Raw genomic sequence first — 27949 nt, 5'->3', positions numbered from 1 at the left:
AAAACTAAATCAGCATTATGGCGTCACTGAGTGACCCTGCGAAAACCAACAAATCCGGCTAAAATCGTCTGCTTAACCTCGAAATTCGCCACATTTTCTCCGTCCGCCGCTCCTACTGCCCATGCGTGTGCGCTGTTGCGAAGTGGACATATAGACGTGTATTTAAATGTGTAGGAGGACTGTGTTAGACACCAAAACCTAGCAGGAATGCTCATGTGTGAAGAAATGAGGTCAATTCACGAGTAGCCAAACTTGCCTTTTGGGTATGGCCGACAGGAAGGGCGTGACCGACCTTTCGGTGTAGTAGATCACCTTGGTGCTCGCTGCCTGAGAGCAGTGGCCGAGGGATGCCAGAGGAGGGCACGTCTCGGTGCGGTAGCCTGGATACTCTGCACACGCGATGCAATAGAAGAGGACCCATTAGTAATTATTAAAGAGAATTTAAGGAGAAAGGTGTACGGCTATTCATCTGGGATGAACGCGTTGCACAATAAATATGTAGGGCAAACCGCTGTTCTTGGAAATGCAAGACGCTGTGCCAACCCAAGGAGGCGCTGCCCCTCGCATTCCTCAGGCCGTTGACCGTAATTATTTTGTGAAAGTGGAGGCGCGCGACAAGAAAAGATTCGATTTGAGAACGCCGCGTATGTTCGTGCTCTGTTCTACTATAATTTCCGTAATCAAATAAGGGACAACGCCACGGTTCTGATTTTACAATATTAAACGAACGAAGCAGTCAGCCAGCAGTGGTCAAAATTTTGTTTATACACACACCCCTTTGCCACTCTCCCCTGTTTTTCAGCTTCCGAAGAGGCAACAGCAAAAGCGAACCAGATTGCAACAAAAAATTTTGCCACGCATGTCTTGCCGTAGCGTGTAGGTTAATTACGTTCAGACACGCTCCAACAGTGCGTGGATAATAATTTCACAAGCCAGCAACTAGTGCCGAATTTCAAGATGTCACACTTAGCGCTCCGCGTCCGGATAAGATGATGTGCAGCTTCACTCGCGTCGAGGCACGCGCCTTGCCATGCTGCCACTCGGCTCCGGGGCAGTCTTCACGAGGGTGGTGTTGCGTGAAGGCCGCAGGAGCGTCGAGGGCTAAGCGCACGCGTGGCGAAAGACATGCATAGACTTTTAAGAACCTTCTAACGTTGTGATTGGTAGCCGCCTGGGGTCGCCTGTCGAGTCGAAGTTCAGCCGCCGAGCGACTCCGTCCCTCGTGGAGCCCTGGTGAGGAAAAATAGGGCCGAACAAAATGATTACTTTGCCCTTGGCCGCGTGAACACTGCATGCAAAAAATTATTTATCTACCCCATAAGAACTTAACGTCAATCCACTAACTATTTCTTAAACTAAGAATTTTACACGGCGTCTTCACACCAGCAAATCGCCGCCAGATAATAAATAAAGACAGAAAACTGTAAAAGGTACGAAATCTCGCATGTAGCCAGGCCTACCGTATTCGCACACGCATAACTTTCACCAATTGCTAAAAACTTTCAAGAGTAAGTTGGAGTACTGGTAATACGCATATTTTGACCTTCAGCAGCTTTAGAGCAACTCTAGCCACACCCTGCATGATGCGTGCGTCGTTTCGTCACTGCGTTTCTTTCCTGCGCCATACTTCAAGCGGGTCTAAAGTCAAACGCAAAAAGAAAGCTAAGCCGGCTGTTAATCCTTGGACACGTGCTCATTCTTTTATCCCCAGCGCGCTGGCCGTTAAAACGCCGTGTAACGCTGCGAGATAGTTATAGCGTCTAAAAGGATCAGATAACTTCCGCCACCCCTGAAAACAAGCGAGAGGGATCCTTTTTTTTTTAATATTCTTTTTTTTTAATATTCTGAACCTCATATTTGCTTATCTTTCTTAAATGCCTCCTACGCCGTGCCTTCACGCGACCGTGTGCATATACTGCCGTTTTTTCGCCGCAGAGCCTTTACTCCTACACATACAAGCTGACGAGAGAACGTGTAATACTACGGGCAGCCCGGAGTATTAAAAGCGGCACCGACGTGACCCCAAAGTGACCCCGAAGTTGTAGCAAACAAACAAGGCCGTGTTTAGCCGACATTCAGGACCCCGAAGCTGTCGCTGTTTAACGTCGTACACGTTGTGTAAGAGGTCCTTACCTTTTTAATCTAGAATACAGCGCCGAAATGAGCGACGCGGAATGGACATTGCCAAATAGGGGACCACGTGTTTGTTCCGTACTATTTGTGGTTCTGTATCATGCCAGTAGTAAAATCCTAAGTGATCTTTCAGCGTGGGGGAAGAGGAGGGGGCAAGAGAGAGAGAGAGAGAGAGAGAGAGAGAGAGAGAGAGAGAGAGAGAGAGAGAGAGAGAGAGAGAGAGAGAGAGAGAGAGAGAGAGAGAGGGGGGGGGGGGGGGGCGTACCGTGCTGGCAGCGGCCATCTTCTCCATGCAGGTGACCCTCTCGAGCAGCGTGCACAGCGACTGCTCTATGGTGTCCAGCGTGTGCTGGTACGGGTCGTCGAGCCGGAAGCACTGCCGCAGGCTGCTCAGGGCCTCCTGGGTCACCCGCAGCTCCTCGCGCTGCTGCACGCGAGGGAGGAAGGAGAGAGCTCCATCAGAGTCTTGCAAACTGCGCTACCATTTGTATCGGGGTCGAGACATCTAGTTCGCATGCTAACATCAAACGAAATCATCGAACCGGCCATCCCTCTGCACGACCATATACGGCGACGCACAAAATACGCGGACATCGTCTTTTTTTCATACAATTTTTTTAATTTCAGTTGTCTCATCTGAGGTTAAATCAAGGTTTCAGTAATTATGCTCTTAAAGACGCACGAAAGACAATTCCCCGATGTGTTGCGTCATCTTGTCACTGTCCCACCATTTGTGCAGTTTATTTTTATCTAATCTCACCAAGCTAGTTTTGCACCTTCGACGAAGTCAAGAAGGAAATGGTACCTGGGGGCGGTGGCTTAGCTGCGACACTGGTGTCATTCGGTCCAGGGCCTCTAGCGTCGCTTCATCGTCTCGGTGGTCTAGTTCCTCCTGTAATGCAACGCAAGGACAGAAGCATTACGCGACCGAATAATTTCAACAGCTTGAGAAATTCAAGAAGTTGTGGAATCATCCATCGCATTGCCCACCGCGTGACCGGGGAGAAAGGCTGACCCACTAGCTGAGTTTTCGCCAAAGCTACTTCAAAGCAGGGTAGAAAAATGTAACGCAAGACTGAAAACTATAGGAGTAACAGGATGTACCTGATTATTCTCGTATGCGTCCACTCTTCCTTTGGTTAATTCTGGTTGCTGGGCACACTCGGAAACCACCCAGACACACCAACAAGTTGTGACATATATGACAGGAAACCATGTATACAGCCGACCGGTGAGATAACCTGATCCAGCGCCACCCATTCCCAAACTGAATTATGACACAGTCGAACTAATCCAAAGTCATGTCGTTATTACATATTTACTCTGGTTGTTCCTACTTTACGCGTTCCTCATTTTCGCTTGGAAGTTCATTGTCATTCTCCTCTCTGAAGGCGGATAACCAGCGAAGCTTCATAAAATGCACATTGCATACGTACATTGTTTCAGAATGCACATGTATTTATTTTACTCATCATATGGGTTACCATGAATTTGTGATTACTAAATGGAACGTGGGTGAACTTCAGTGTTGTACTAGCAGACAAACACAGGGCTGTCCACTGTCCTCCCGCAGAAGCCCCATGTGTTGACAGCAGACGGCAATTCTCCAACATTTACGACGCCACTGTGAACTAACTAGGTATTACAGGTGCATGAAACTCGGCGTAATAATAAAGTCGCCTTAGCGGCCAATTTTCGTATAATTGTTTCTGCGGAAGGTTCCACAAAACAAGAGTTCCGGGCGTTTTCTAACGAGCATTATGGGACTGCGAAAGGCTCTTACCTCGAGTTTGGAGAGCAGGTCGCATTTTTCCTTCAGCTCTTGTTGAAGTAGCAACTGGAAATGCGCATAGGAAAGAAAACTGTGAGAGGTTGCGCGCTCACGTCCGCAACATTTCCAGGGTGACGCGTGTCTGGTAGCAGAATATCAGTGCATTGGTAAGAAGATTCGAGTAATTGAAAGCACTTGCGGGGATCTGAATCGACTAAACGTTTGTATTCAAGAACACTTGTTGACGTACAAGCTCCCTAGCCATCGCACAAACCTCTGCAGAAATAATCACCACAGACAGCCAACAAGCATGTAAAACCTTCTCCAGCGGTTTCATATCGCGACATGCCAGAACAATCCTTCTACAACATCCTCCTCTACATCCCGCAATGATAATCTGGGCTCCAGCCCATTTTGCAGTGTCTGGCCACGGAGCTGCCCACCAGCATGCCCCAGAATTGACACACCGGGCAAGCTAAGCGTTCGGTGAGCAGTGGAGGGTCTGCTTCCGATTGGCGTTACCGTCTGGAACGAACAATACATCCCCTGCGCATAAAAGTCTCACTGAGGAACAAGAATGATACCTTCGAGGCATCCAAACTAACGCATTTCTACACTCCATCACAGCCCACACTGTGGCCCCCGCCCTCTACTCGTCGCAATGCTGCTTCTGCAAGGACCCGGGCACCCTATACCATGTCATGTGGTGCTGTAGTCGGAACTCCCACCTACGCCACCTGCCCTTCTCCTCCCCTGAGCATTGGGAGAGAGCACTGTCCAGCTTAGACCCTGACGACCAGCTTTGGCTGTTGAAGAGAGCCCAAGAAGCCGCATGGTCTCAAGGAGTGCTACAATGAGGACTCTTACCCAGGGCTGACGGCTTTACAAAGACGCTTACTCCTCTTCCTGCTCCTCCCCGAGCGAACAATATGTGGCTAAAAAACAGCTTGAAAACGGGACGAAGGATAGGCACAGCGCGATGTCAGGGCTTCCATCTCTGATAGTTTTTACGCTGCTTTTTTTTTTTTTTTTTGACGTACCAACCAGCCCACGTCCACAAAATTATGAAAAGTATACTAAACAGGAGACCTGTGAGTGTTAAGGCGGTATGAACAAATTAATTGCTTTATACATTAATGATGAACGCCATGCATATCGTTGATTAGATGCAGTCATTGACTGCAAGATAGTGCCCTACAATACAGACACGTGCAGGTAAGTGGCAACTTTCTCTTTTGCACCCTGTCGGGTAAACCGGTCACGTTAGTCTCCGTACGCTAAGCTGCGTTTTCAGGTCGCTATTATATGTATAACACTTACATTCTCCTCGTGGATGCGTCTCGTAGTGTCGCTTTCGGCGCCCGGAACCTTCGAGAGCAGCTCATGTTGTGCGTGAAGAAAAGGACTCTGCATGACAGAAAAGAAAGACACATCATGTCTCCACATCCACACAACAACCCGCAATCCTGAATAAAAAGAAGCCCTCATTGTAGCAACCACGACCACAGTATAAAACAAAACCAGGAAGAATGATGCATTGATCCGATAAGTGCATAGCAACGGAAAGAAAAGCAACCAGCATATTTGTGGGCATCGCTGTTCATTCCAGATAGCTGTTCTGATTTCATGAGAATTCGCAGGCATACGTGTTGCAGCGTGCTGGTGACAAATATGATAATCATCTCTTACGTAGAACAAACAGCTTGAAATAGGTATATGCAATTTTTTAACGGTTTTATAAAAACTTCTGAATGGATGCTCATCATTCTTACGAAACCATAGAGGTGCAAGACTTCTGTCGCGATTCTAGCTCTGTTGATTGAGTAGCAATCTGAGCTCGAAGTTCTTCGTTGAAAAGCAGGAATTAAAATTTACATCTCTCTCTTAATTCAGGAACTTTGAAGGCGCACGCTGTCTAAAGCATGCCTGTGGATTCCAAGCTTATACGAGTCATAATTTGGATATGCATTTGAGTAGATTAGTTATCAACAGGAACAATTTTTAAGATCTAGAGAGCCCAAATAAAGGTTCGTGCGTGTGTGTATGCCTCATTATTAGAGGCTGACCTACGTGAACGCTCAAGAGAAATAAAACTTGCTCGTATACCATTCGCGTAAATTCTGCGTCATCTCTATGTCGTGCGCTAAGGAGCTTCGCTGAAGATCCACTTTCACAGAGGGCAATGGCTCATGACTATTTGGCATCAGCGCACGCACCTTATATTTTATACCTCCAATGGCAACGTGCGTGGTCTCCGTGGGGCCGCACATCCTGATATGCCTGGTGTTAGGCCTGTTTTCTCACTGTTTTCGTTGAAGTCGAAGCTCCAGTTTTTTTTATTTTCAGCTGTACAGACAAAACACTAGTACCTTTGGGATGCAGTAATTACTTTTCTTTTGCACAATGCAGCAGAGATTCAACTAGCCACATGGCGCTGCTATACTGACGCGGCTACAATAGTGAAATTACACATGTTGTGACCACGATGCAAAAGGTATACTACAATCAATCAATCAATCAATCAATCAATGAACGAATCAATCAATCAATCAATCAATCAATCAATCAATCAATCAATCAATCAATCAATCAATTAATTTACCCTGCGAGGAGGAGACCACATTTTCCACATTTTTGTACAAAATGTGCACCCCCTGAGCGCAACACAAGTGATTCGAAGCTTGGATTTGCCTGGGTGAATTTTAGCAGTTATTTACCCCATCCACCACTTAGCGCGCCCCGAACCAGTTCCCGTCCATACTATGCTCCATCTCCGGTTCTGATGCCAAAGAATACTGCCGGGAAAAAAAATACTTCAATCCCACGCGCCCACGCCGTAAATTGCTCCGGGATATTAAGCGCAAAAACTAAGCGAGTGGGAGCAGCCGGACGAGAAACGATTCTCCTGTTGCACAACCCTTCGACGTTATCTGTAACAAACTCGCCTTCAGACGTAGAACAATGGCTGAGAGCTCATTCGCTCATTTCCCGAACTGTCCCCCGTCTCAGTGCGTACTTACAGACTCTGGGTTTGAGGTAGCGTCACACTGGACCTCAGCTGACTCGGTGGCTGTTCCCTGCGTTGCCACTGTAAGCGAAGTCTTCTGGGACCGCCGGTTACCCCTCTCGTGTTCCGCCTGCACGGTAGGAAGTACGCGCGACGACCTTACTCAACTGTGTCAACTATATCACCCGACCACCTGGATGATTCAGGCAGCTTTCAGCGAAGTCAATAAGATTGCGATCGCGTCACCTATACTTTCGTGCCCTTTAGCAATGCCAACTACTTTTGACGAGTTAAACACGGCATAAAAGCTACGGCACGAACGCGTGCATGCATTACCCACAGAGCGAGCGCTTGGACACTTGCTGCAAGGGGCTTGGGCCTTGGGGAAAACGAAAAACGAAAACTATTTTACCGGCCGTAAAAGGTGCTTAAACATGCTTCTTTATGCATGTTTATGCAATAATTCCCAACGAAAACTTCAAGAGACAATGGGAGCAATAACACCACATGTACCGGCAATGGGGCCGATCAAAAGCTTCATCTAATGTTTCTGCGCATGGTGGCACCGTGAAACCTATTATCGCTGCCAGGATAGGTTAATATTCTTACACTGCAATCGAAAAGAGGTCGGCCAGTCGAAGACACAGATTCTGTGACGGCGTGGGGAGCGGAAAATGGTACCGTGAGGTCGAAGAATGCGTAAAGGAAGGAGAATTCCTAGAGCGAGTTAGTGCGCTCTGTGCTGTGCGCAGAGTTTTAATGCTCGGCTGGGACGTTCCGCGACCTCAGTCTACCGACTCAACGATTACGCTTGCCGTTCGGGGTTCTTGATACTGAAACCGGCTTGTTTGCTTTTAGGGGCTGGGGCTCTTCGCGTCTCCTGCCCTCGTCGTCGTCGCAATCGTGGTCTCCTGTAGTCATGGTACTAAAACTAGAGGTACCTCTACCCACAAACGGTTCCATCTCCGTGGGCAAAAACACCAAGGCGCCAAGAATGATGATGATGATTGTAGGGTTTAACGCGCCGACGCAACGCAGGCGATGAGGCTGGCTGTAGTGGAGGGCTCCGGATTAATTTTGACCACCAGGGGATCTTTAACGTGCGCCGAAATCTCGTACACACGGGCGTTTTTGCTTTTCGCCTCCATCAGAAAAGCGGCCGCCGCGGCCAGGAATCGAACCCGCGACCTCGTGCTTAGCAGCGCAATGCCTTAGCCACTGAGCCACCGCGAAGGCGCCAAGAATACACTTATACACTGCATGCTTCGCCCCTCCCCACGTTTCACGTTAGTGAAGATGGCCCCAGATTTTTTTTTATCGCAGGCTTGCTTGCTCAATCACGAGGTACAATTTTGCATTTCATGCACTCGACGACTTTGTAGTGGGAAGGTAAGGTGCCATGTGTTTTTTTTTTTTTTTTCAAGGCCCCTTAACTGCTGTTATCAATGTTTACCGCCCTGGCGCAGGGCTGACGCATGCGAGACACATCGTACAACGGAAGCTTCAAAAAAAGCTTAAAAAGTACCTGAACTAACTAGCTAATTAACTAACTAACTAACTTAAAAATTCAGAAAATAAATAAATAAATTAATAATCTCAAAACAATTTCATTCTTTTATCAAATGTTTGGAGTAACGTGGTAAGAATAGCCGTCGTCATACGTGTGCGTACATTGGATCGTTGACCACCGCCGCCCCCGCCCTTGTCTCGATCGCTGTCCGCTTTATCCGGGGGTCTCGAACTGTGCCGGCCTCGGAGTAGCTGTAAAGCACAAAGAAGGAGAAAGGTTGGAGAAGCGCAGCTGGGCTGCATAGGCCTCGCATGGTATTAGTTCCGTGCGTACGGGCCACATGAATATTCAAGCAGTCTTTGTAAACTAGTGTCACTGAATATGAGCTTATTTAGTGGGTCTAGTTTAAACCACGCTACAAAAATCAAAGGTTTGCTAAACGGACTACAATTAGCTGCAATCGCGTCGACCTTGATGAAATTAACTAAAAAAGACACCGCATACTTTTTTCGCACAACGCTGTTTTTGCTCACAGAAGTTCCAGGCACTTTTCTGAAGCCAGATTGGAAATGATACTCTCGTGGTGCACAAATAATCAAAAATTGGAATACTTCGAGAATAATGTTTGCCTTAAAATAAATTCGCAGCGCACTTTCGAAGTGCAAAGGGCTCCACCTTTTCGAATAACAATAATAAGTAGTAAGCCCGTGCAGTCTCCCGAGGAGTGTGCACTTCGCTTTCTTCGGTTGCAAAATAATGAATGCTTACTTGGTTGTGGGTGATTACTATAAAGCGGATTTTAGACTTATGATTTTTAGTTCCTTGCTGTCCTATCACGCCACTTTGATACATGATCAAAGATTAGAGGTTAAGGACTTCTATGGCATTTTTACACTGCCTATTACACTGACGTTTATGCCTGGATACCCATAAGTGCCTATGAATGCCTATTTTCAATATCACCGCCAATATGAACACTATTTAGCCGCAACTTTCTCTTACGAGTGCATTTTGAGATCGTTATTTATGTTAGTGAGCAGCAAGCACTCACTGTTCGGAACCATATTTATTTATTTATTTATTTATTTATTTATTTATTTATTTATTTATTTATTTATTTATTTATTTATTTATTTATTTATTTATTTATTTATTTATTTATTTATTTATTTATTTATTTATTTATTTATTTATTTATTTATTTATTTATTTGCAAATACTGCTGCCCCATGCCTGGGACATTTCAGGAGAGGGTACAGAAAAATCCAACAATACACAGAAGCAAACAACAGTGCACACAATTTTGTGACTAACACATAAAACTCTTCCCGAACTATACAGTCTACGCAAAGCACCATCAAACTTGTTCCACGGTTCAACCACACGCGAAAAAAAAAAAAAAAAAGAAAAAAAAAAAAAAAAAAACCTCGGGTTCAAACTTGTCCTTTAGATCAACCAACTCTCGGAAAACAAGCGCTCGCAGCAGTGAAATGGGACGCAGTGACAACAGGCACAATTTCGAATCCAAAAATCTCGAGATGTCGGTAGTTGCTATTGTTTCAACATTTCTCACAGTGATTCTTAGGCTACGTTCCGCGTGTTCTCCAAACAGATTTCTTCAAGCGTGTGCAGTAGCATCCTCGTTTCTAGAGGCATGCTCAAATCCGACTCTATTTTCAACGCAACGGCTGAGAATCGAGCACGCCTTCGTTAGCGGATCATTTCTACATTGAAAAGCCAATGATGAAACACCACTGCTTAGCTGCACTTCCTTACGTCTCAAAATTCACACTGCCGACGGACTCCAAGAAACGGTATTCCATGCGAAACTGTTCGGCGGCTAAACACCTTTTGAAAATGCTCTTTACATGTGTGGAAGTGTATTTGGCCATGTTGGGACATCTTGCTTGAACAATTTTTATAATACCAGTGTATATGAAAAAAATAGAGTTATACCTAACAACCTGTAAGTGCATGCAAAGAGGCGGGATATTAATTTTCTGACAAGTCGTCGTCTTTCTAGTTTATTATTTGTGTCTGTTTTCTGTTGTGCCGTAATTAAATTACCACAGGCAGACATAAAGTAGCGCTTCTTTAGTCGGTATTTCCAGCACTCTGGAATTCTTTTTCATGCCTGTTTCCCTACATGCGATGGTCGAGCTAGCGACAGCGGCTATTGAACACGAATGGGAGCAGTGCGCTTGTTAAATTCGGCCAATAGATAGTTGTTAGTCCAGTAGTTTTATGCGACGATTGAATGGCTACTATTGGCGTCTTTGGGCCGTCATAAAAAAGAACACTTTTTGTTTGCTATCGTAGATACAGGTTGCGCACGTCTTCGTTTTAGATGTTTTAGATTATTTACATTTATGTAAAACTTTATGGTGCCTATATTTACCACGTTGTAGGCCTAAAACATTGTTTTGCCTGCCTATTTCAGCCGCCGGAAACGCGCTTTTCAATGCCTAAATATCCGGCCTCTAGTATTTTTAAAGACGATAGTCTTTCTTGGGCTACTTAAACCCAGAAATTTTGGTCTGTCTGTATGTCTGTCTGTCCGTCTCTCTGTCTGTGACTCGATTCAGCCACCCGGCCAAAGTAAAATTGATATTGCGCAATAGTCTTATATACTCACAGCCAAATGTAAACGACTAAGCCCAGTTTATATGTTGATACTTGTCAACTTTGTTGAACAAGAACAAGACATTACGCAAATATAAGACAGGAAATTAGTACACAAGGGATATTTACAGTGTTCCTTTATTAAAAAATTCATGGATGCTTGGTTTTTTGATAGCAAATGATAATATACATCTACTTCAGAAAACCGCCGCCTCCTGGTGGCATAAAAAAAATCACGCGGCAACAGCAACGAAAGGTTCCACTAACTAGGTTCCACGTTCTGCTTGGAACGCACGTGGAGCACGGCCACGCGGTTCTATAAACCTTGTAGTCGGCCGCCTCCATTCACGCGCGTCTCCGCCGTACTGCAGCGCTGGCATCGTGGAACCCGGCCTGTAGCTGTGGAACGCGGTAAATTCAAATCGCCTTGCGCAAACATTTAGTGTGTTTACCTTGGAATGAGCGCGACGGTACAGGAGCAGCATGAGAGGTGAGCGGGAAAGCAAAGGGGGGCATTTCCTTGGCAAATATCTACAAAGACTATCGTCTTTTGACGACATTTGCAACGAAAGGAGCAGATACGCGGCCAATTTTTTGTTCAATCAATCAATCAATCAATCAATCAATCAATCAATCAATCAATCAATCAATCAATCAATCAATCAATCAATCAATCAAAAAACTTTATTCCAGAAACAAACTGGAAAAGCTTCCGGGTCTAAAAGCTGCGTTACGCAGCTTGACGGGCCCCAGAGGCATGTAGGCATGTAGGCGACGATAGACAATGATACATCATAGAATACAGCAATTAATACCGACGCTGCAATCGAACCAAACACTTACATTGTAACAATACAAAATGTAGAAAGTAATAAACCATTTATATGAGTAAACATACACACGATACATTTGTACGAACAGGATAGCGCAGGTTTCAACGAATGGAGTCCTCCAAGTTCACAAAGCATCCGCGCAGACGCCTAAGTGCGCAGACGCCTAAGTGCGAAATTATCAGTGCACCTGTATGTACTTAAAATGAATGAAAGATTATACTGAAAAAGTTGTAATTTAAAATTTGTTCGGAAGCGGGGTATGATCCAGAAATCGGTGTTTCGCGTGTGTGCAGGATGAGGGTGTTGTCTTAAGGATGCTACAAAATCCCGCGTTACGCCAGATGAATAGTATAAACGTCGTACGCGGAAATAGTATATTTTTCAGCAGAAATAACATTAATAGTGCGAAAGAAATTTAGTGTTAAGAAGAAATATGGAATATGGAATATTTGCAATGCGGCGGATTATGCTTTTCTGCAACATGAAAATTTTTGTCAGATTTGCCGGAGAGGTTAATTTGTTACCTAAACCATGTCACAAGGCCACTTCCTACGCCACATTTTTCACAGACACATAGGAGAGAAATCTTTGATAAGAAGTTGAGCGGTGCACAACAGAAGCTAATACGATTAAAAGTTGCCTGCACCGCACGTTTAACACCCTCGTTGGGTTCATTACACAACACGCGTCGTTTTTTTTTTGGAAGGGGGGAGGGGGGGGGGGGGGCTTCCTTGCACAGCATTTCAGTTGTGCAAAAAAAGCAAAATTGTCAGACAAGCGCATCACAGCCGTGGTGCATTCAGAATTCAGAATTCAAACATTTTTTTATGCGAGTGTATATTATTACGCAGTAAATAATCCAAAAAATTTTAACATTAAAAGTTGCTCAACACTTTCATTGTTGTCGGGATCCTACAAAAGAGGCGTCTGATTTGAGCCATCGAGTGGACGAGAGTTACCCTACGTTCGCAGCCCATGTCATGTATACGGAACCACTGAGTTTCAAAGATGATGGAAGCGTTATGTCGCCCGCACTGAAGGTCACAAGAAGCGATGGAAGTTGTCAAAAGAAACAACAAGCAAGAGGTGGTGACAGGGTCACCACCTCTTAGATGGTGGCACTGTCAACAAGATTGAGTAAATCGTCAAAAGGCGAAATGCGAAAGTAAGGTTCAGACGAAAAAAAAAGAATAGTAAGTGGAAACCGCTGGATACCTTAAACAGGCAAGATGATGGAGGATATCCCCCCAATTTGAAGCAGTGGCGGTCACACCTTTAATCCTAATCACCATTATCGTCCATCACCATTTGTGCCAACTTCGACAACCTCATCAATCATCAGCGGTATTCAGTGCGCTTGGCGCGAGCTGAAGTGGGCAGTAATTTACGTGACACTACCATAGATAGAAACGAGGGCCCCCGAGATTCGGGGTAGGCGCCAAATTAAGAATTGTAGTCATTTTGTCATGCTTGCAACGATGTGCCAGTTCAGGAATGCTACGAACACGTCCAACGGATACCCCTTTCCAGTTCTCAGAGAGGCATCCTCTCAGCATAAAAAGGCGAATAAACTCGAATTTATTAATAGAATGGTAGTCAAGTACACTGTTTCATTAGCTTTTCTTCTTATAAATAACTCTCTACTTTTTGCTGTCTACAACTGTGTAAAATGCACCCTGCACTTCCAGTTCCCCTAATTATCGTAATTTATAAGTTAGGTTTCCCGACAAAGAGTTTAGTTGTGCATAACGTCAGTAGTTCCAAGTACAAACACTTCTAAAGTACTCGTATTTAGAAATATTTGACTAGACTTCCGTCAGTTTTCTGAAACAACTTTTGAATCGACTGGTGTTGCTGTCATTAATTTTCGAATGGACTGTCATTATTGCTGGAGACTACGACATACCCACCTTTTTTTCACTTATTCGTTTTCCTTTCATTTCCGAACTCAACCATCTATTTTAGTGAGAACACGCTGGGTGCACAATTGAGTTAGACGGCCCAGTCCGCATACGCTATCAGCCACGGGTGAGACCAGGGTTCTACTCTTTCCCCTGACTGCTTTCTTTTATCCACCGAAAATGTTTCATTATCCGGTCGTGTACCTCAGCGGCGAACAAACCCACCAAAGCGCGGGCATAAATGCCTGGCTCCTAAAAAGGGAAAGGGTGCAACGCACGCAGCAGCCAGGAGCTGCGACGTGACCGAGACGCGGGGCTTTAATTTCAACCGGCGAGCTGCTCCGTCTCGTGCGCAGGTCGGCGACGACGATAGAAGCGGATGTAAGTAGCCGCGCTCTGGTCACCGCTTTCTCCTATCGTGCGTCCACCGCGAAAACCACTTTCTTTTCTTGCCCGCTCGGGGCGACAAGACAGCCGGGTGAACGCGGTGCTCTGCGAGGCAGCGGCCTCCTCTCGGAGCAATTTGGTCAGTGCAGCGTAGCGCGGAGGGCGTTTCCGGTGCGTCCGCTGCCTCAGGGCAGTGTTCATACAAAATGACGCCTGGCTGCCTGACCTTGCTGCATGGTGAGGCGTTCCTGATAGAGGAAAGCTCGCCGAAACTTGTGCGCAGGTAGGAACGCGTAACATTTTGCGCTGTTTAGCATTTATGGACTGGGTCATCGATGTCGTATTGGGGTGATTGGGATGCCCAACTAGTGCACAGGACCTTCCCGTGCATTCCGGCAAAACAGGGGCCCTTCTTCAGAAGACTTGTGGCGTCACTTTTGGTTATATGTAGCTTCCCGTGACATGGCCAATCTTTGCGATGGGTCCCTTATATGGGTATGCCGACACTCAAGGTCATTGAGTCATGTGACATGAAACTTTAACAGTTACGGAGGAACGGACACATACGCGTAGGATACGTGATCATTTGCGTTATCGGGCAGTAGTAAAGTTAGCTTTGCAGCAAAGCGTCTTTGTTAACATGCGGCCTTAACAAAAGCCTCCATCTTAATTCCAACACCTTCGATGCAAAAAGCAGATTCCTCTGCTGCCATTTTCACCGCCGTTTTGCTTGAGACCATTCGCATTCCCGCTCCTGGGAATGCGAGCTTCTTGCGAACCGTCTGCTAATCCCGAGTCACGACAAAGCGAAGCATGCACCACGCCTAGACGCGTTGCGGGCTTCTTGTGCCTCTCCTAATGTGGGTTACGCGCATTAATTTCGGAGAGCGTGACGAGCGCATCTCGCTGATGGAGGTGGCCCGTTCGACAGGAAGCGTCCCGACTACATTCGCGTACAGCGCGGCGTTGTCCACAATACATAAAAAGAGGAACGGAATTCGCCTGCTTGCGAGCACACTAATTTTCCGTCCCCGCGCATTTCGTGCAAACAGAACATGTACAAAGGGGAGGAAAAACCGTACTTGCATGGTGGTAAGGCTGTTGCTGTAATCGAGGTCTTCGCCGGAGGACATACAAGAGCGAAAGCGAGCCAAGATGGTAAATGGGCGCGACGGTAACAGCGCGAAGGGACGAAGACAGAGAGGCAGTATATTCCTATCTAGGCTGTACTGGTTGGGTTTAGGGCCTTATTTCTTTCCTATCGGGGATAATTATTAATTTGAAAACTGCGTTAGGTAGACAACACGAGCATAGAAACTACACCGTACGGATGACTGTCGGTTATTTGTGCAAACTCCTGCCCGGGGGCCTCCACCAACCACTGTCACCATTGTTCGTGCGGTCACTAAAGTAAAACTGATGTCCGGGGTTTCCAAAGAATAGAATACAAAAGCCAATAATATCTTGCCTCCCTTTCTTTTTCACAGTGGAAGCTCTCGATATTAAAAGGGTTTCTAGAGTTATGCGCGCGATGGTTATCGCCACCCTTCGAATGCCACTGCTATGTCCTCCGCATAGGGCTCTATGGCGCCTTCAGGCCCTGGAGGAGCCAAATTGAAAGTGTTTCTCTGCACAGCGGCTTTTGATGGGCACAATCCGCGCATTATCCTTCGTGAAAGAAAGCGCAAAGTGCTTCTTTCTCACCGGCTACGAACGGTGCTTACAATGAAAGCCTTGGTTGTTTGTCGTGAATCCGAGTGCAAAGCGAAAATGCCCGTACTACCCGTTTGAGAAGCCGCGACCTCTGGCCTCGCTGTCTCCAGTTTTACACGATGGTGTACATGCGGTTTGAAAATATTTTAAACCTTTATATGAGGAACATAAGAATGACGGAATATAACCTGTCATTACATAGCTTGCACTGACGTCACGATAGCTGCCATGTTGGTAAACCACGTAAATTGCGAAAGGCAGTGAACTTATCTTGTGCTCTTTTCTCGAGCAGCGCTAGGGAAGCTGGAAGCAGTGCACAAAAAAGAGTGGTGGTGACGTCACGTGCAAGCGATGTATCGGGCAGAACAGACCGTCTTGAACCATTCGGTGCACAGACACAAAACCATTTTATACTTTCCGCAACTGTTCAGAGTCTTCTCAGTGTGCGCTATTTTCAAATTCTTAAAGTGAACGACCTAAAAAGGCCAGAAAAGGCATATTCTGCACTCGAAATAGTCGTCAGGGTGGGACTTTTCTTTTTATTTGTATAAACCCTTTCTGCACAGGGCGCAAGGCTAAGCATGTGGTGCTTTATTTTTGTCTCTCTTTGAATATCCTAACGTTCAGACGCACGTGTTTGCGGCAGCCATCGAGTGGCAAGCAAGCTGGGGCAGAAATGAGAACAGGGAGGGCTTTTTCGGCGCCTCCCGCGAAGAGCGCTAATTATAGGCGTCCGCACTGGAGGACCGTACTGGGCGCTACTTACCGCGTCGCTGCATGCAAGCGGAGGACGAGCTCGTCGCACAGGCCCGCGGAAAAAAGGAAAGCGCGAGTCAAGTCGCCGTCGAGTGAGTGACCGACCGTATAAGGGCGGTGTGCACGCTGGTCTGGCGGCTGAAAAACGATGCCGGCAGCCCAAACACACACATGGCAGCAAACAGCAAAATGCAGCCAGACGATCACGTCTCTACGATTTATGATAACACTGCGCCAACCTTAATCACGGCTATCTCGTTATTCGGCACGTAAGAAAAAAAATCGAGATGTGCACGTACGTGCAACGGAGAAAGTGCTTTAATGGGCTATCGGACGTTCCTTACGGCGACTACCAAGCGACAAAATCTTAATGGATTTCGCTGCCGTATACTTTGCAGGAGAGTCCGCTCATGCGCAGCGAGGGGAGCTTCGAACTCGATGGCTCGTACAAACACGCACCTCAGCGGTGACTGCACGGCTGTTTTTTTAACGCTGAGACTCGCGATGTGGACACAAAACTATTACTATTCATGTCCAGCCTCGCGCTGTGTGCCGTAAAGGTTCATATTATTAAAAAAAATGTCTCGTCCTGACGACTACTTCGAGTACGCAACTTGATTTTCAGGCCTTTTCAGATCGCTCCCTTCCAGAATTGGGATTATCGCACCCTGAGAAGACTAGTGGGGGACTGCGTACACTTTAGAGGTCCACGCGCAAATTGGCATTTTTGGATGAGACTTTACCAGCTATGCGACGGTTGTTGTTCCTTCTATAGACACAATAGTTTGTAGACACAAAATTTTGTGGAGGTAATCGACAGGCGCGCGTCGGGCATATCCTCATGTTTTATGTTAGCTGACTAAAGTTTGGTTGCAATCGTTAATATCCCCGCTAGGAAAGCAATACGGTCGTATAAGACAAGAGCATAAGGCCGTATATAAAGCCTTGGTTTAAGTGGTTGGCCGAATAAGGTTTGACGAGGGCACGGGTTCGATTCCCGGCCGCGGCGGCCGCTTTTCTGATGGAGGCGAAAACCAAAAACGATCATGTGTTCGAGATTTCGGCGCACGTTAAAGATCCCCAGGTCGCCAAAATTAAACCCGAGCCCTCCACTACGGCCCGCCTCATCGCCTGTGTTGCGTCGGCGCGTTAAACCCTACAATCAATCAATCAATCAATCAATCAATCAATCAATCAATCAATCAATCAATCAATCAATCAATCAATCAATCAATCAATCAATCAATCAATCAATCAATCAATCAATCAATCAATCAATCAAATGAGGCTTCACTCTTCATTGGGCTCTTCAATGCCGCGCGAGGCCTAATTTGCTGACTAACATTATTGCGAGTCAATGAGACGGGGAGCACAGTACAAAATTTATGCCTCCATTATTTCCTAAAACATTTTATGAACGTAAATTGTTGCCGCAAAACATGGTTTCACAGATTAACAATATCGATAAACGCACAGTAAACGTTTATAAACACAGTAAACGTTTATCTTTCCCTCGCTCGAACCCTTCAGATTTATTCAGGCATCTTCAGGGGCTGAAAATTTACATTGAGGTCTCTATATACGACGAAGTCTTTTGGTGTGGAGCTGTATATGGCTAGGGCTCAGTGTATATCCCTCTACCACGAGCGAGAACCCCGAGAGTAAAAACGACTTGCGGCAAAGCCAACTGTATCGCGAGTGCCCGGCAGAAAATGGTTCTAACTTTTGTGTTACCAAATATTTCCCACAAGAATTGCATGACGATTTGTCGCTCCGACGACTTATCATTACTTTGAGTTTCATTTACTTGTAGTAGTTAGTTACTTCACAGTGAAGTTGTGAACGTTACGGAACTCTCGTCTGCTGTCAGTACAAGGACATGTATACAAAAGGAGTACGCGTGCTACAGGAAACGGCTGTAGCTATAGTTTTATCAAAACAAGCACGCAACAAAGTATGTGACGATTGGATTCCAAGACGAGTCTATTAATAGCTACCGGCTTTTATTTACTTTTCATACTTAGGTACATAGCCCACGGGGAAGTTGTAAAGGTCGTACAATTCCCGTCTGCTGTCAATACACGGGCTTCTACGGGAGAGAGCCCCACGCTTTTCCGCTAGAATAGAACTCACTATCATTACTAAATGATTAGAAAAATAAATACGTGTACATTCCATAACCATGCTTGTGATGTGTATTTTATACAGCTTCGCTGGTCACCCACCTTCACAGAGTGGGGAACCGCTGCTAATCATTTTCGCTTTTTTTGCTGTTTCCTAAGGGGAAAGAGTTGCGAGTCTTGACCGAAGGTGATTCCGTGCTGAAGTCGGGGGTGCAATTTCCCTTAGCCACGGCTCAGCAGAGAATGGCAAAATGTCCTAATCTCGCTCACTGCAAATGACCAGCCGACAGTTAATTCCCCTCCTCCTTCGCGCTCTACAGCAGGTCAGCGCGGGCCATTTAACCGCACTGGCTTCTATTGCCCGTCGACGCCTGGCGGCACGCGGCCGCACGTTTGTATGGCTCACATGCGCGTGTCGCAAGCGCTTTGTCTGCTCTGGAGGGCCCTTAGTCGCATCTGCGACGCCACCGCAGCAGTCGCGCCGAGTCATTGTGTGTCCGCGTGGGTACGGGTGGCTGCCGACTCCTGCGGAAGACCCACTCGGCCATTCGGTCCGCTTCTACTGGGCGCGTGGAACCCGCTCATCCACTCATCGAGAGTCTCAGCTCACTTTCTCCCCGTCTCCATCTACCGCTGCTACCCCGGACGTTTCAAACAGCGCTGGCTGAAGGTTAGGGCCACTTGAGGAAACGTGGCTCTGACGTTTTAAAAATTGTTTTCATTCTTCTGTGCGCGCTTCAGTAGACAGTGTTACGCGAGCCGCGAGTCAGAAGCATCCGGGACACTCAACTGCGATCCCGCAGAAGTACTTCTAGGTACCACGGTCTTCAGGCCGCCATTTAAAAGGGGAAGACAGGTGGTATCATCCCATTCCCCGCTCTCATCTGCAGTTCCGGACCTAATAACGTTTTATCATCATCATCCTGGTCGTCGTCGTCGTCATGGTCATCATTATCACAACAGCGTGACCGGGTGACCTACTTCTGCTAAAAAGCAAAAAGATGAAGAACGGGACATAAATCGCGGTGTACGGTTGAAATAAAAATGTGATAAGCCCCGGCTGTTACACTACACAATGAAGCCATGCTGTGCATTGCGCAACGCGCCGGCGCAAGCCACATTTTTAGTCAGATTGTATGCTCGCTGAGCAATATAGTTTAGGCTATATCTTAGGCCTGTAAATTTATCGAATTGGTTTTTTCTTGTAACTTATACAAGTTTCTATAGACTAAAAATTTTGAATTTGTATGAATTTCGCACCTGAGTAATTTAAATGAACAACCGGTTCTGTCGCATCACTGTGCGGCACAAAATTCTGGGTCTGAATATAAATTTCGAGACTGCACCTCTCCCGTGACGGAGAGGCTCTGGGCAGGATGGCTCGAAATTTCCCCATAGGGTGTAAAAGAGGGCTAAACGCAGTTATATAAATTCGTTATATTTTCTCAGCCCGCAAGAACTCGGTTTAAATTCTTGCACCGCAATATTGTTCATCGAAATGCCCGCAAAGTTAAGATATGCCTTTTCTGTAATTCTAACGTTGCATGCAGGAATACACGTACCGTACACATCATCATTACTCGCATTTGCTTATAACAAGCACGGGAGAAGAGGATGATAGATATAAAAATTGCTTACTTTCTTAGTCACCATGCATGCATAGTTTCTAAACCCGCTGGCCTACATCACTCCATTTCAACCTGGATTTTTCTCTCCTCTCAACCGCCCTTGCGCGAATACCTATGCCGCCCAACCCAGTTGTTAAATGGCCTCTCCGCTGGCCCCACTCTTTCTACTTTTTATTACACAATGAACAAAAATAAGTGAGTCTACCGTGAAAGTCCGAAGGCATGCGAGCCGCCAAGGTACTACATACAAGGTAGCACAAGCCTAAAGTTGCCACCCCGCGTCGTGCGTTCGCCAATAGTAAAGCGATTAAAGGGAAGGCAACGCGCGTGTCCGCTGACGGGGCAGCCAGAAAGCGTCCAACCTGGGTGGTCCAGCTTTGCGGAGGGCATTCGCGGTGTTGCGGGGGGGCAAAGCGGCGTACGTGGCTCGAAGGTTCGGTTCGGGGGCAGCGCTCGGGGCCCCGAAATCGCCGCTTTCGTGGCGCAATCGCAATCCTGCCCGTCGAGCTGCTTCTTGACGAGGCGAGGGGGGATGTAAGCGGTCGTGATTGCGGGGCGTCGATCAGTGGTGGTAAGGGCAGAGGCGGACCATGCGGTACGCCGATTGTTGTTCCACGACGTCTGTATTAGCGCTGCGCCGAGAGAACTTCCGGCTGTCAACGTGGGGGGAAAGCGCTGTGCAAGGAACGCTGAAGGAGAAAGCGATAAGAGGAACGTGGGAGAAAGCGCCGCTGTGGTTGTAAACCGGATGTCGTAGCACGCCACACTCTTGTCATCCGCGCGCCCGCCATCTTTGTTCTCAGGTAGCGTCGGAGCACTGCGGCTTCGGACAGCCGTGGCTTTGTCTGCGGTGTGGTTTGTGTAGGAAAACTGGAGCAACTGATGTGAAATGGAGATAATGCTTTCCGGGGGCCGACTTCTGTTCTGTAAAGGTCGACGAATCCAGGCGGCGGGAAGGACCACAAGTTGATGTCGAATATATATATACAGTAATACCTCGTTAACTCGAAGTCGTAAAAACCAGGGAAAATTTCGAGATAAACGGATTTTCGAGATAAGCAAAGTTGCGCTAATCGCCGGGAAAAATGAGCGCTCTTCAGAAAAATCACTACTACTTACCGGCTCTTCAGCGGCAATTTCTAATCTTTCTTCTCGTGCAGGTTTAAAAGATAAAAAAATAACATACAAGAGACTTTAACCAGCTGGGTTTTGCCGCACTGCCATTTTATTTAGCAGAGAAAAATTGCCTAATGCTCGTCTGCTTTGCGGTCGTACTCGGGCCTAGGAAGGCGTCCTCCAGCTGCTTGACGCATCGCATCAGTCGATCTTCCCCGCCGCTGCACTCGACCTTATTTCGAAGCAAGCGCAGCAAATTCCTCCTCAGAAGATGTCGGCACCTCTCGAGGTGGTTCGTCATCGCCGTCGTCTCCGCCGTCCCCTACGTTAGTGGCCGTTCGAACGATTTTGGCGTCCGTTATTTCTCCGGTCACCGCCACATCCTGCTCACACAGCGCGTACTCCAGAAAAGTCACGTCATTTTCGGCGGCACCGTTACCTGTAAGCTTGATGACCTCTTGACAAAGTTCCTCACAGTCTGTGAAGTCGCGCGACTTCATCGCGCGAATCTTGCAGCATCGCGCGAATCTTGTGAAATGGTCCGGCGGCGGAATTTTCGTTCCACTCCCAGTCAAGATTTCGAGTTATCCGCAATCCGACCCAAAAATACTTCGAGATAAAGGAAAAAATATACATGGGACGTATAGGAAAATGTTCGGTGCCGCGGAAAATTTCGACTTAGCCGATTTTTCGAGATATGCGAGTTCGAGTTAACGAGGTATTACTGTATGTATATATATATATATATATATATATATATATATATATATATATATATACGGGACGAGGGACTCGGTAAAGATACATATCAAGGTTGCAGTCGTCATTGCCAGTGCTATTCGGCTTTTTTTTTTTTTTTTTTTTCGAAATATATAATAGGGCCGAATGACGTGTGCTTGTCACGTTTCTTTGATTCATTGATAAATAAGCGAAAATATAAGTCGAGAAAAAATCCGCCGTTTTCCGGGAGCGGGACTCGAACCCACATCTCCGCATAACCGCATAACCATTAACGCACCGCACCGGTTATGCGGAGATGTGGGTTCGAGTCCCGCTCCCGGAAAACGGCGGATTTTTTCTCGACTTATATTTTCGCTTATTTATCAATGAATCAAAGAAACGTGACAAGCACACGTCATTCGGCCCTATTATATATTTCGAAAAAAAAAAAAAAGCCGAATAGCACTGGCAATGACGACTGCAACCTTGATATATATATATATATATATATATATATATATATATATAACAAGAAAAACGCTATAGTAATTCTCCTTATATTGCCCCTAACTATGGTCTTCCTAGAATGCCTTTGTGTACAACTATGAAGCCAACTTTAACTGAGCTAGGTGCATAGAAGAGCGGATTGTGCATTTATCCGTGAATTCTTCCAGCCATTCGATCTGGACAACGCCTGGTTTTTTTCCTCATGAGACATATGAGTCTTTCGCGTTAAAAATATTGTACACAGGTAGAGCGCCGGGTTTGGCGTCACCAACGCTATGAAGGTCCGACAACTTCCTATCGACAGCTGTAACTGTAAAAGGTTGTATTGAATTCGCGTTAGATCTATGAAGCAACAACCACAATATCGCAGAAAACGGGCATTGTTGCATCAATATCTGCCAAACCTGGAAATTACAAGACGCCATGGAGACAAAATACGGGCTGAGTTATTTGTTTGAGACGACGCGGAATCTCGTTTGTGCGACTGTCGGCCGACGACCTCAGCCGCTTCCAAGAAACATTGACTGGTCGATTGTACAGTGGGGCCTCCAGTTACGTTTGATCACTTGAAGGCTAACGCGCAGTTAACACGCCCATAAAAACGTTTTCAGCACTGGTTCACATCAGGTCACCCCTGCCCATGTCACGTCCCTAAAGCGCGAAATTTAAAAGTATAGTTTATATTTATTGATTTTTTCGGTTAAAAGTGTTTTTCGTGGTTGGAATGGAGCTGAGGAAGTTAGAAAAGGCTATTTCATTTAAACTGAATAAATATATCTGAAATTCAAAACAGAGCAAAAAGACGGGACAAGAACACACATCGTCATGTGTCGTCGCTGTTTTGAATTTCAGTTAGTATGCACCAACTAGCCCAAATCACCGTTCTAACGCAGTGAATAAAGATGCCTTTGTCTTCATGGCCCCTTTAGAGCCCTTTGGTGCGAGCGGAACTCACGCAAGCAATTCGCGCTAAGATAGCGCTACCTTGTAAGGTACCACTACCCTTTCTCCATGCGTCTCCTCAACGTGCCGCTGCTTCTCATTTGCATACACCTCCATCTCTTATAAGTTGAAGCTGCAATCAGCCCGGGCCGCATCTCGATGTCTACGTTTCCCAACGAGCCTTCTTCAATCGATGCCCTGACAGGCGTCCCCCCTCGTGCGCTGCAAGAACCGCCGTGGAAGGCTGGCTCGTATACTACGCGACTCGTTTCGCGCGCAGGGCAGACCCGCGGGCGGTGTGCGAAGTAGCTCGCCGGGACCGCGGGCATTGTTTCGAGGATGCGCCTCTGCTCGCCCGGGTCACACGTCGTGCCGCTCAGCGATCACGTACACGCTGCTGATAGCGCCCCGGCTATAAATACGGCGGGAGGACGCAGAGGTAATGGAGAGGACCACCGCGATGCAAAAGATGGGGGCGGCAGGGTCATCATCGCTCCGGCGAGCCCTGGCGGTTGGCACCTGCGTTCTCTGATGGGGACGGCGCATGCCGCCTCCGCTGCCGTAGCAGAGCTGCCTCAATTTTGGTCACGTTGCTGACGTTGCCGCGTATCTTCGCCTTGGCTGGAGAACAGCGGCGCGCACGGCGGAAGGATGAAACGCGCAGTTTGTCTTTTCATTTCCGTGACTTGCGCAACTGTTGCCGCCCAGCGGCTTTCCTTCTGTTATTCTTTTTGTTTTCCGTTTTGTTTTTTGTCGCCCGGAAAGTGCACCCATCTTTCCTGGTTGCTGCATTCACTTTCAGGATTGAACGTCCCGCTTGAGCAGGCTTGCTTTGCACTCTTGGATGCGCGAGAACGAGTTTTAGTTCCCTGTGAGTCGCTACGATCGTGATAGCCCAAATTATGATGTACGGGATGCAAACAAGGTTGTCAAAGGGCCCTAGGGCGATGCAAATGTCTGAAAACACTGCCTTTCGCACATAGGAAGTCATGACTTCTTTAGGGAGCAGTCAGCTGTTCCCGGCTGTTTAAATTTTGTGGTGTATAGAAATTAAAATGGCTGGAAAAAAGGGGCGCACCTTGAAGGGCGCATGATGTTAGGCGTTTGTGGGCTACTTTCTTTAAAATAATCGATTCCCTTCGGGAACAAGCTTGAACACTGCTTGTTTACTTTTGTTTGCGATTCTCTGCTCCCCCCCCCCTCCAGCCTAATTTTTTTCATTGCCTTATATATATATATATATATATATATATATATATATATATATATATATATATATATATATATATATATATATATATATATATATATATATATATATATATATCTACAGCGCAGCATTGATTGAGGCGTTTACAATTCCAACACACTCACTATAAGTTTACACCACTCAGGGGCGTATGTAGGATCAACCCGAAGCGTGATGTTTCGTACAGGAAATGTTCCTCAGCTAGAGAGCCAGACCCCAAGCCGCGACTGACTCTGCCTTCGCTTTCCCATGATCAACCTTGCTATCAAGCAACGGCACGCAAGAGTCCCAAAATACTAGTCACATGTATGGAGAGATTTCCCCGCGCCGAGATTTGTATGCATGCACGTTGCTTTCTACTAAGCCGAAACAATAGTTCCTTGCTTCGTTGACCGCTTTTAGCCCCCCCCCCCCACCGTTGCCCCCCACACTCTCCGCTACCATGCAGCATACATGGACGGCATACGACGTGCCCAGGGGCGGTATTATCGTGTTTTGTCCGTTTTGTGTCCGTTTCAAAAGTGTCCGCTTTGAGCAAGCGCTAATTGGCTAACAGCGAACACCCCTATGTGACGCCATGCAAGCACGGCAGAGCTATTAGCGGCGGCTCTTCGGGGCAGACGATTAGGAGCAGACGATTTTTCGTCGCATTGTTATTCGTTCGCTGGCAGAACAATAATCACATAAAAGATAGTTTAAAATAGGTTTAGTCATTTAAAATGTGTTCACAAGAACAGTTGCGCAAAAGTCAATCCAAAGCCAACCTACTACTGGAAGTACGTAACAATAAAACGGACGCAAAACAGACGTTTTAAAAACGGACAAAAACAAGAATACCGCCCCAGAGCGCCGCAATGCAACACGCCTATTTCATTTCTAAATAGCCAATCTCAGTGCCGCAGTTTTAACTTACGATCCACGCTACTAATCAAACTGAAAAGAAAGGTAACCTGACTGTTGGGATTTGCCGCATAGACAGCGACGTGCCTAAACGGAAGCGATCTCCTAGAAGCGAAAGCAGATTTCTATGTAGAGCATATATGCACACTTTGAGGGGCAGCGGTTGAGTTTTCAGTGCCCAATTACGACAGCTAAAGGAAAGCGCTGCTTCGCCCACTCCGCCCCCGCGTATTATGCGTACAGGGATAATTGCGGGAGACCTGTATATATAACTAGCCCCACTGAACACACAGCGGAATTCCACGTGGGTGGTCCGTGGCACGCGCGTGTTGCGACGTGACCGTCGTTACCTCCTGCCCCAAGTGTGGTGTGCCCGACATCGCAAAGTGAACCGCACCCCTTTTCGAGACGAAATGGTTACATGTAACGCCATCTTGACGGAGAACTATGCGAGTCCTGTCAGCCGCAATTTGAACAGCTTCAATGAAGCGAGAGTTGCTTAGCTTTCACTGCAGGCACGGCCAATGAGATACGGATTATGGCGGCCCTGTTGAATTAAAAGAGGAGCTATCGCTTCGTGCACCAGCGCTGCTTTCTCACGGCGTTGGGTTGCGCAATATTCTTTCGGATGATGTCCGAAGCGATCCAGCGGTCAAGACGATGCTATGGAGGTTCCAGAGGGGACCGGGGGACGCGACGTGGAGGCTAAAGAGTCACTCATTCAGGCGGAGGAGGACAGCTTCCAGAGAGAGAGAAAAATAATTATTTATTGGACAGATTAGCTCCAACTTAAAGAAGAGTTGGCTACTCCGAACTTTGGAGTAATTCCAAGGTACAATGGCTGTCTTAATGGGTCCCAAACATTTTAGGCGGCGCTGCCTGCCGTCCTTTTAGAAATTAGATCCCAGCGCCCTGGTTGCGGCACCTGCTCTAATTTAAATGCTGTTAATCGCTTGCATCGCGGCATCTTACGACTGCGTGATGCGGCGAGATGCCCATCTGCGTGAACGAATCGAGGCTGGGGGACCACTTACGAGTGTGGCATTGTTTCAGCTCATGTGCTCGAAAAAATTATTCGCAGCTTTTGGTCGAGCCTAAAAGAATTTCACACAATTAAACTAGTACCTTTACTCACGTTTGACAATTAATTAATTACAAAAAAATGAAGGAAGCGCACACTAACGCGTAAGACTTGAAGGTAGCGAAGCTGTGCGCAGTCTTCACGACCATCACGACGGTTTAAGTACACGCTTACAGCCGATTTGCTTCTTCTCCGCTGCCGAAACGAGCTTTACTCCATCATTGTTGCTATAAGTGTGACCTTCCTTCATTTTTTTGGAAGTGATAATTATTGGACATACCCTTGGAGGGGCGTACGCTATGATCAGTCTTCTCGCTCCGAGCAAGTGTTACCACGAGTACGGTGAGCGCTGGAGTTTCTTTTTTTTTTTTTTTTTTCAGTCTCAGCCAATCCCCCTTAGTGGGTATGCCTGGCTTGACAAACGTACGCCGGGGACGCCGCTGGGCGGTCGTCGCGAGGAACGCACACACGAGCGCTAAGCATTTTCTTGGATTTTTTAACTGCCGCGAGGCACGCGCTCACGTGCCCACGCCCGAAATTTTCTTGGTAGTTTTAACTGAGGGCAGGAAAAATTGCGATTTGCTAAACAGCTTCGCTGGTAAAAGGAAACATGAAATCTCCAAGGACGACTCTCCGGAACTACCGCGCTGGTGAAGAATGTGCATAAGGGTTGTCACCAAACCTTGAACCAAAAAAAAACATTTCAGATGTCGCTTTATTAAATGGTTTTGTTTAGGACAGAACGGAGAGGTTTTCTCGTAAGGTAAAGTAATTTTTTTGCAGGCAGCCACGCGGCGTCGATGTTCGTTTGATATAGGCTATGGATCTTTCCTTGTCCTTCGATTACTCCTCGTGATATACGCTCAAGCCCACACAGTAGCACTCCGTCTCAAATATGAAGCATCGGAATCAGACACTTCTCTCCGAAAAAATCCGGTCAGTCATATAGGGTGCATTTGGTATTTAGAGATTTGACATAATATAAATTCGTCGCGAAGTCAAAGGAACAGTCGTATTTCGAAAATATTGTCCTCATAGGCGACTAGCTTT

The 27949-nt window shown here is 46.7% G+C and overlaps 1 protein-coding gene across 3 annotated transcripts in view; it reads right to left on the bottom strand.

Moving 5' to 3' along the window:
* Window positions 1–27949, bottom strand: part of LOC144178253 (dixin-A-like) — a 61075-nt gene that overhangs the window by 5680 nt on the left and 27446 nt on the right. Inside the window, exons 2-9 of one of the 3 annotated variants that reach the window (XR_013323977.1) lie at window positions 8583–8672; window positions 6925–7041; window positions 5225–5311; window positions 3917–3970; window positions 2939–3025; window positions 2399–2560; window positions 1154–1230; window positions 257–389 (exon numbers count right to left, since the gene is read on the bottom strand). Coding sequence is in view for 2 of the 3 variants with exons in the window: in XM_077705965.1 (XP_077562091.1) it covers window positions 257–389; window positions 1146–1230; window positions 2399–2560; window positions 2939–3025; window positions 3917–3970; window positions 5225–5311; window positions 6925–7041; window positions 8583–8672 (815 nt within the window). In the remaining variant the exon portion in view is untranslated. Of the gene's footprint in view, window positions 1–256; window positions 390–1145; window positions 1231–2398; window positions 2561–2938; window positions 3026–3916; window positions 3971–5224; window positions 5312–6924; window positions 7042–8582; window positions 8673–27949 lie in introns of all 3 variants that reach the window. The other 2 variants (XM_077705965.1, XM_077705966.1) reach the window with 2 other exon arrangements.

Source organism: Haemaphysalis longicornis, unplaced genomic scaffold (genome assembly GCF_048455015.1).
Source record: "Haemaphysalis longicornis isolate Haplotype H1 unplaced genomic scaffold, Haemaphysalis longicornis Haplotype H1 scaffold_4, whole genome shotgun sequence".
Taxonomy (NCBI): domain Eukaryota; kingdom Metazoa; phylum Arthropoda; class Arachnida; order Ixodida; family Ixodidae; genus Haemaphysalis; species Haemaphysalis longicornis.
Note: the sequence above shows the minus strand (reverse complement) of the source record. Positions and strands in the feature narration are given on the sequence as shown.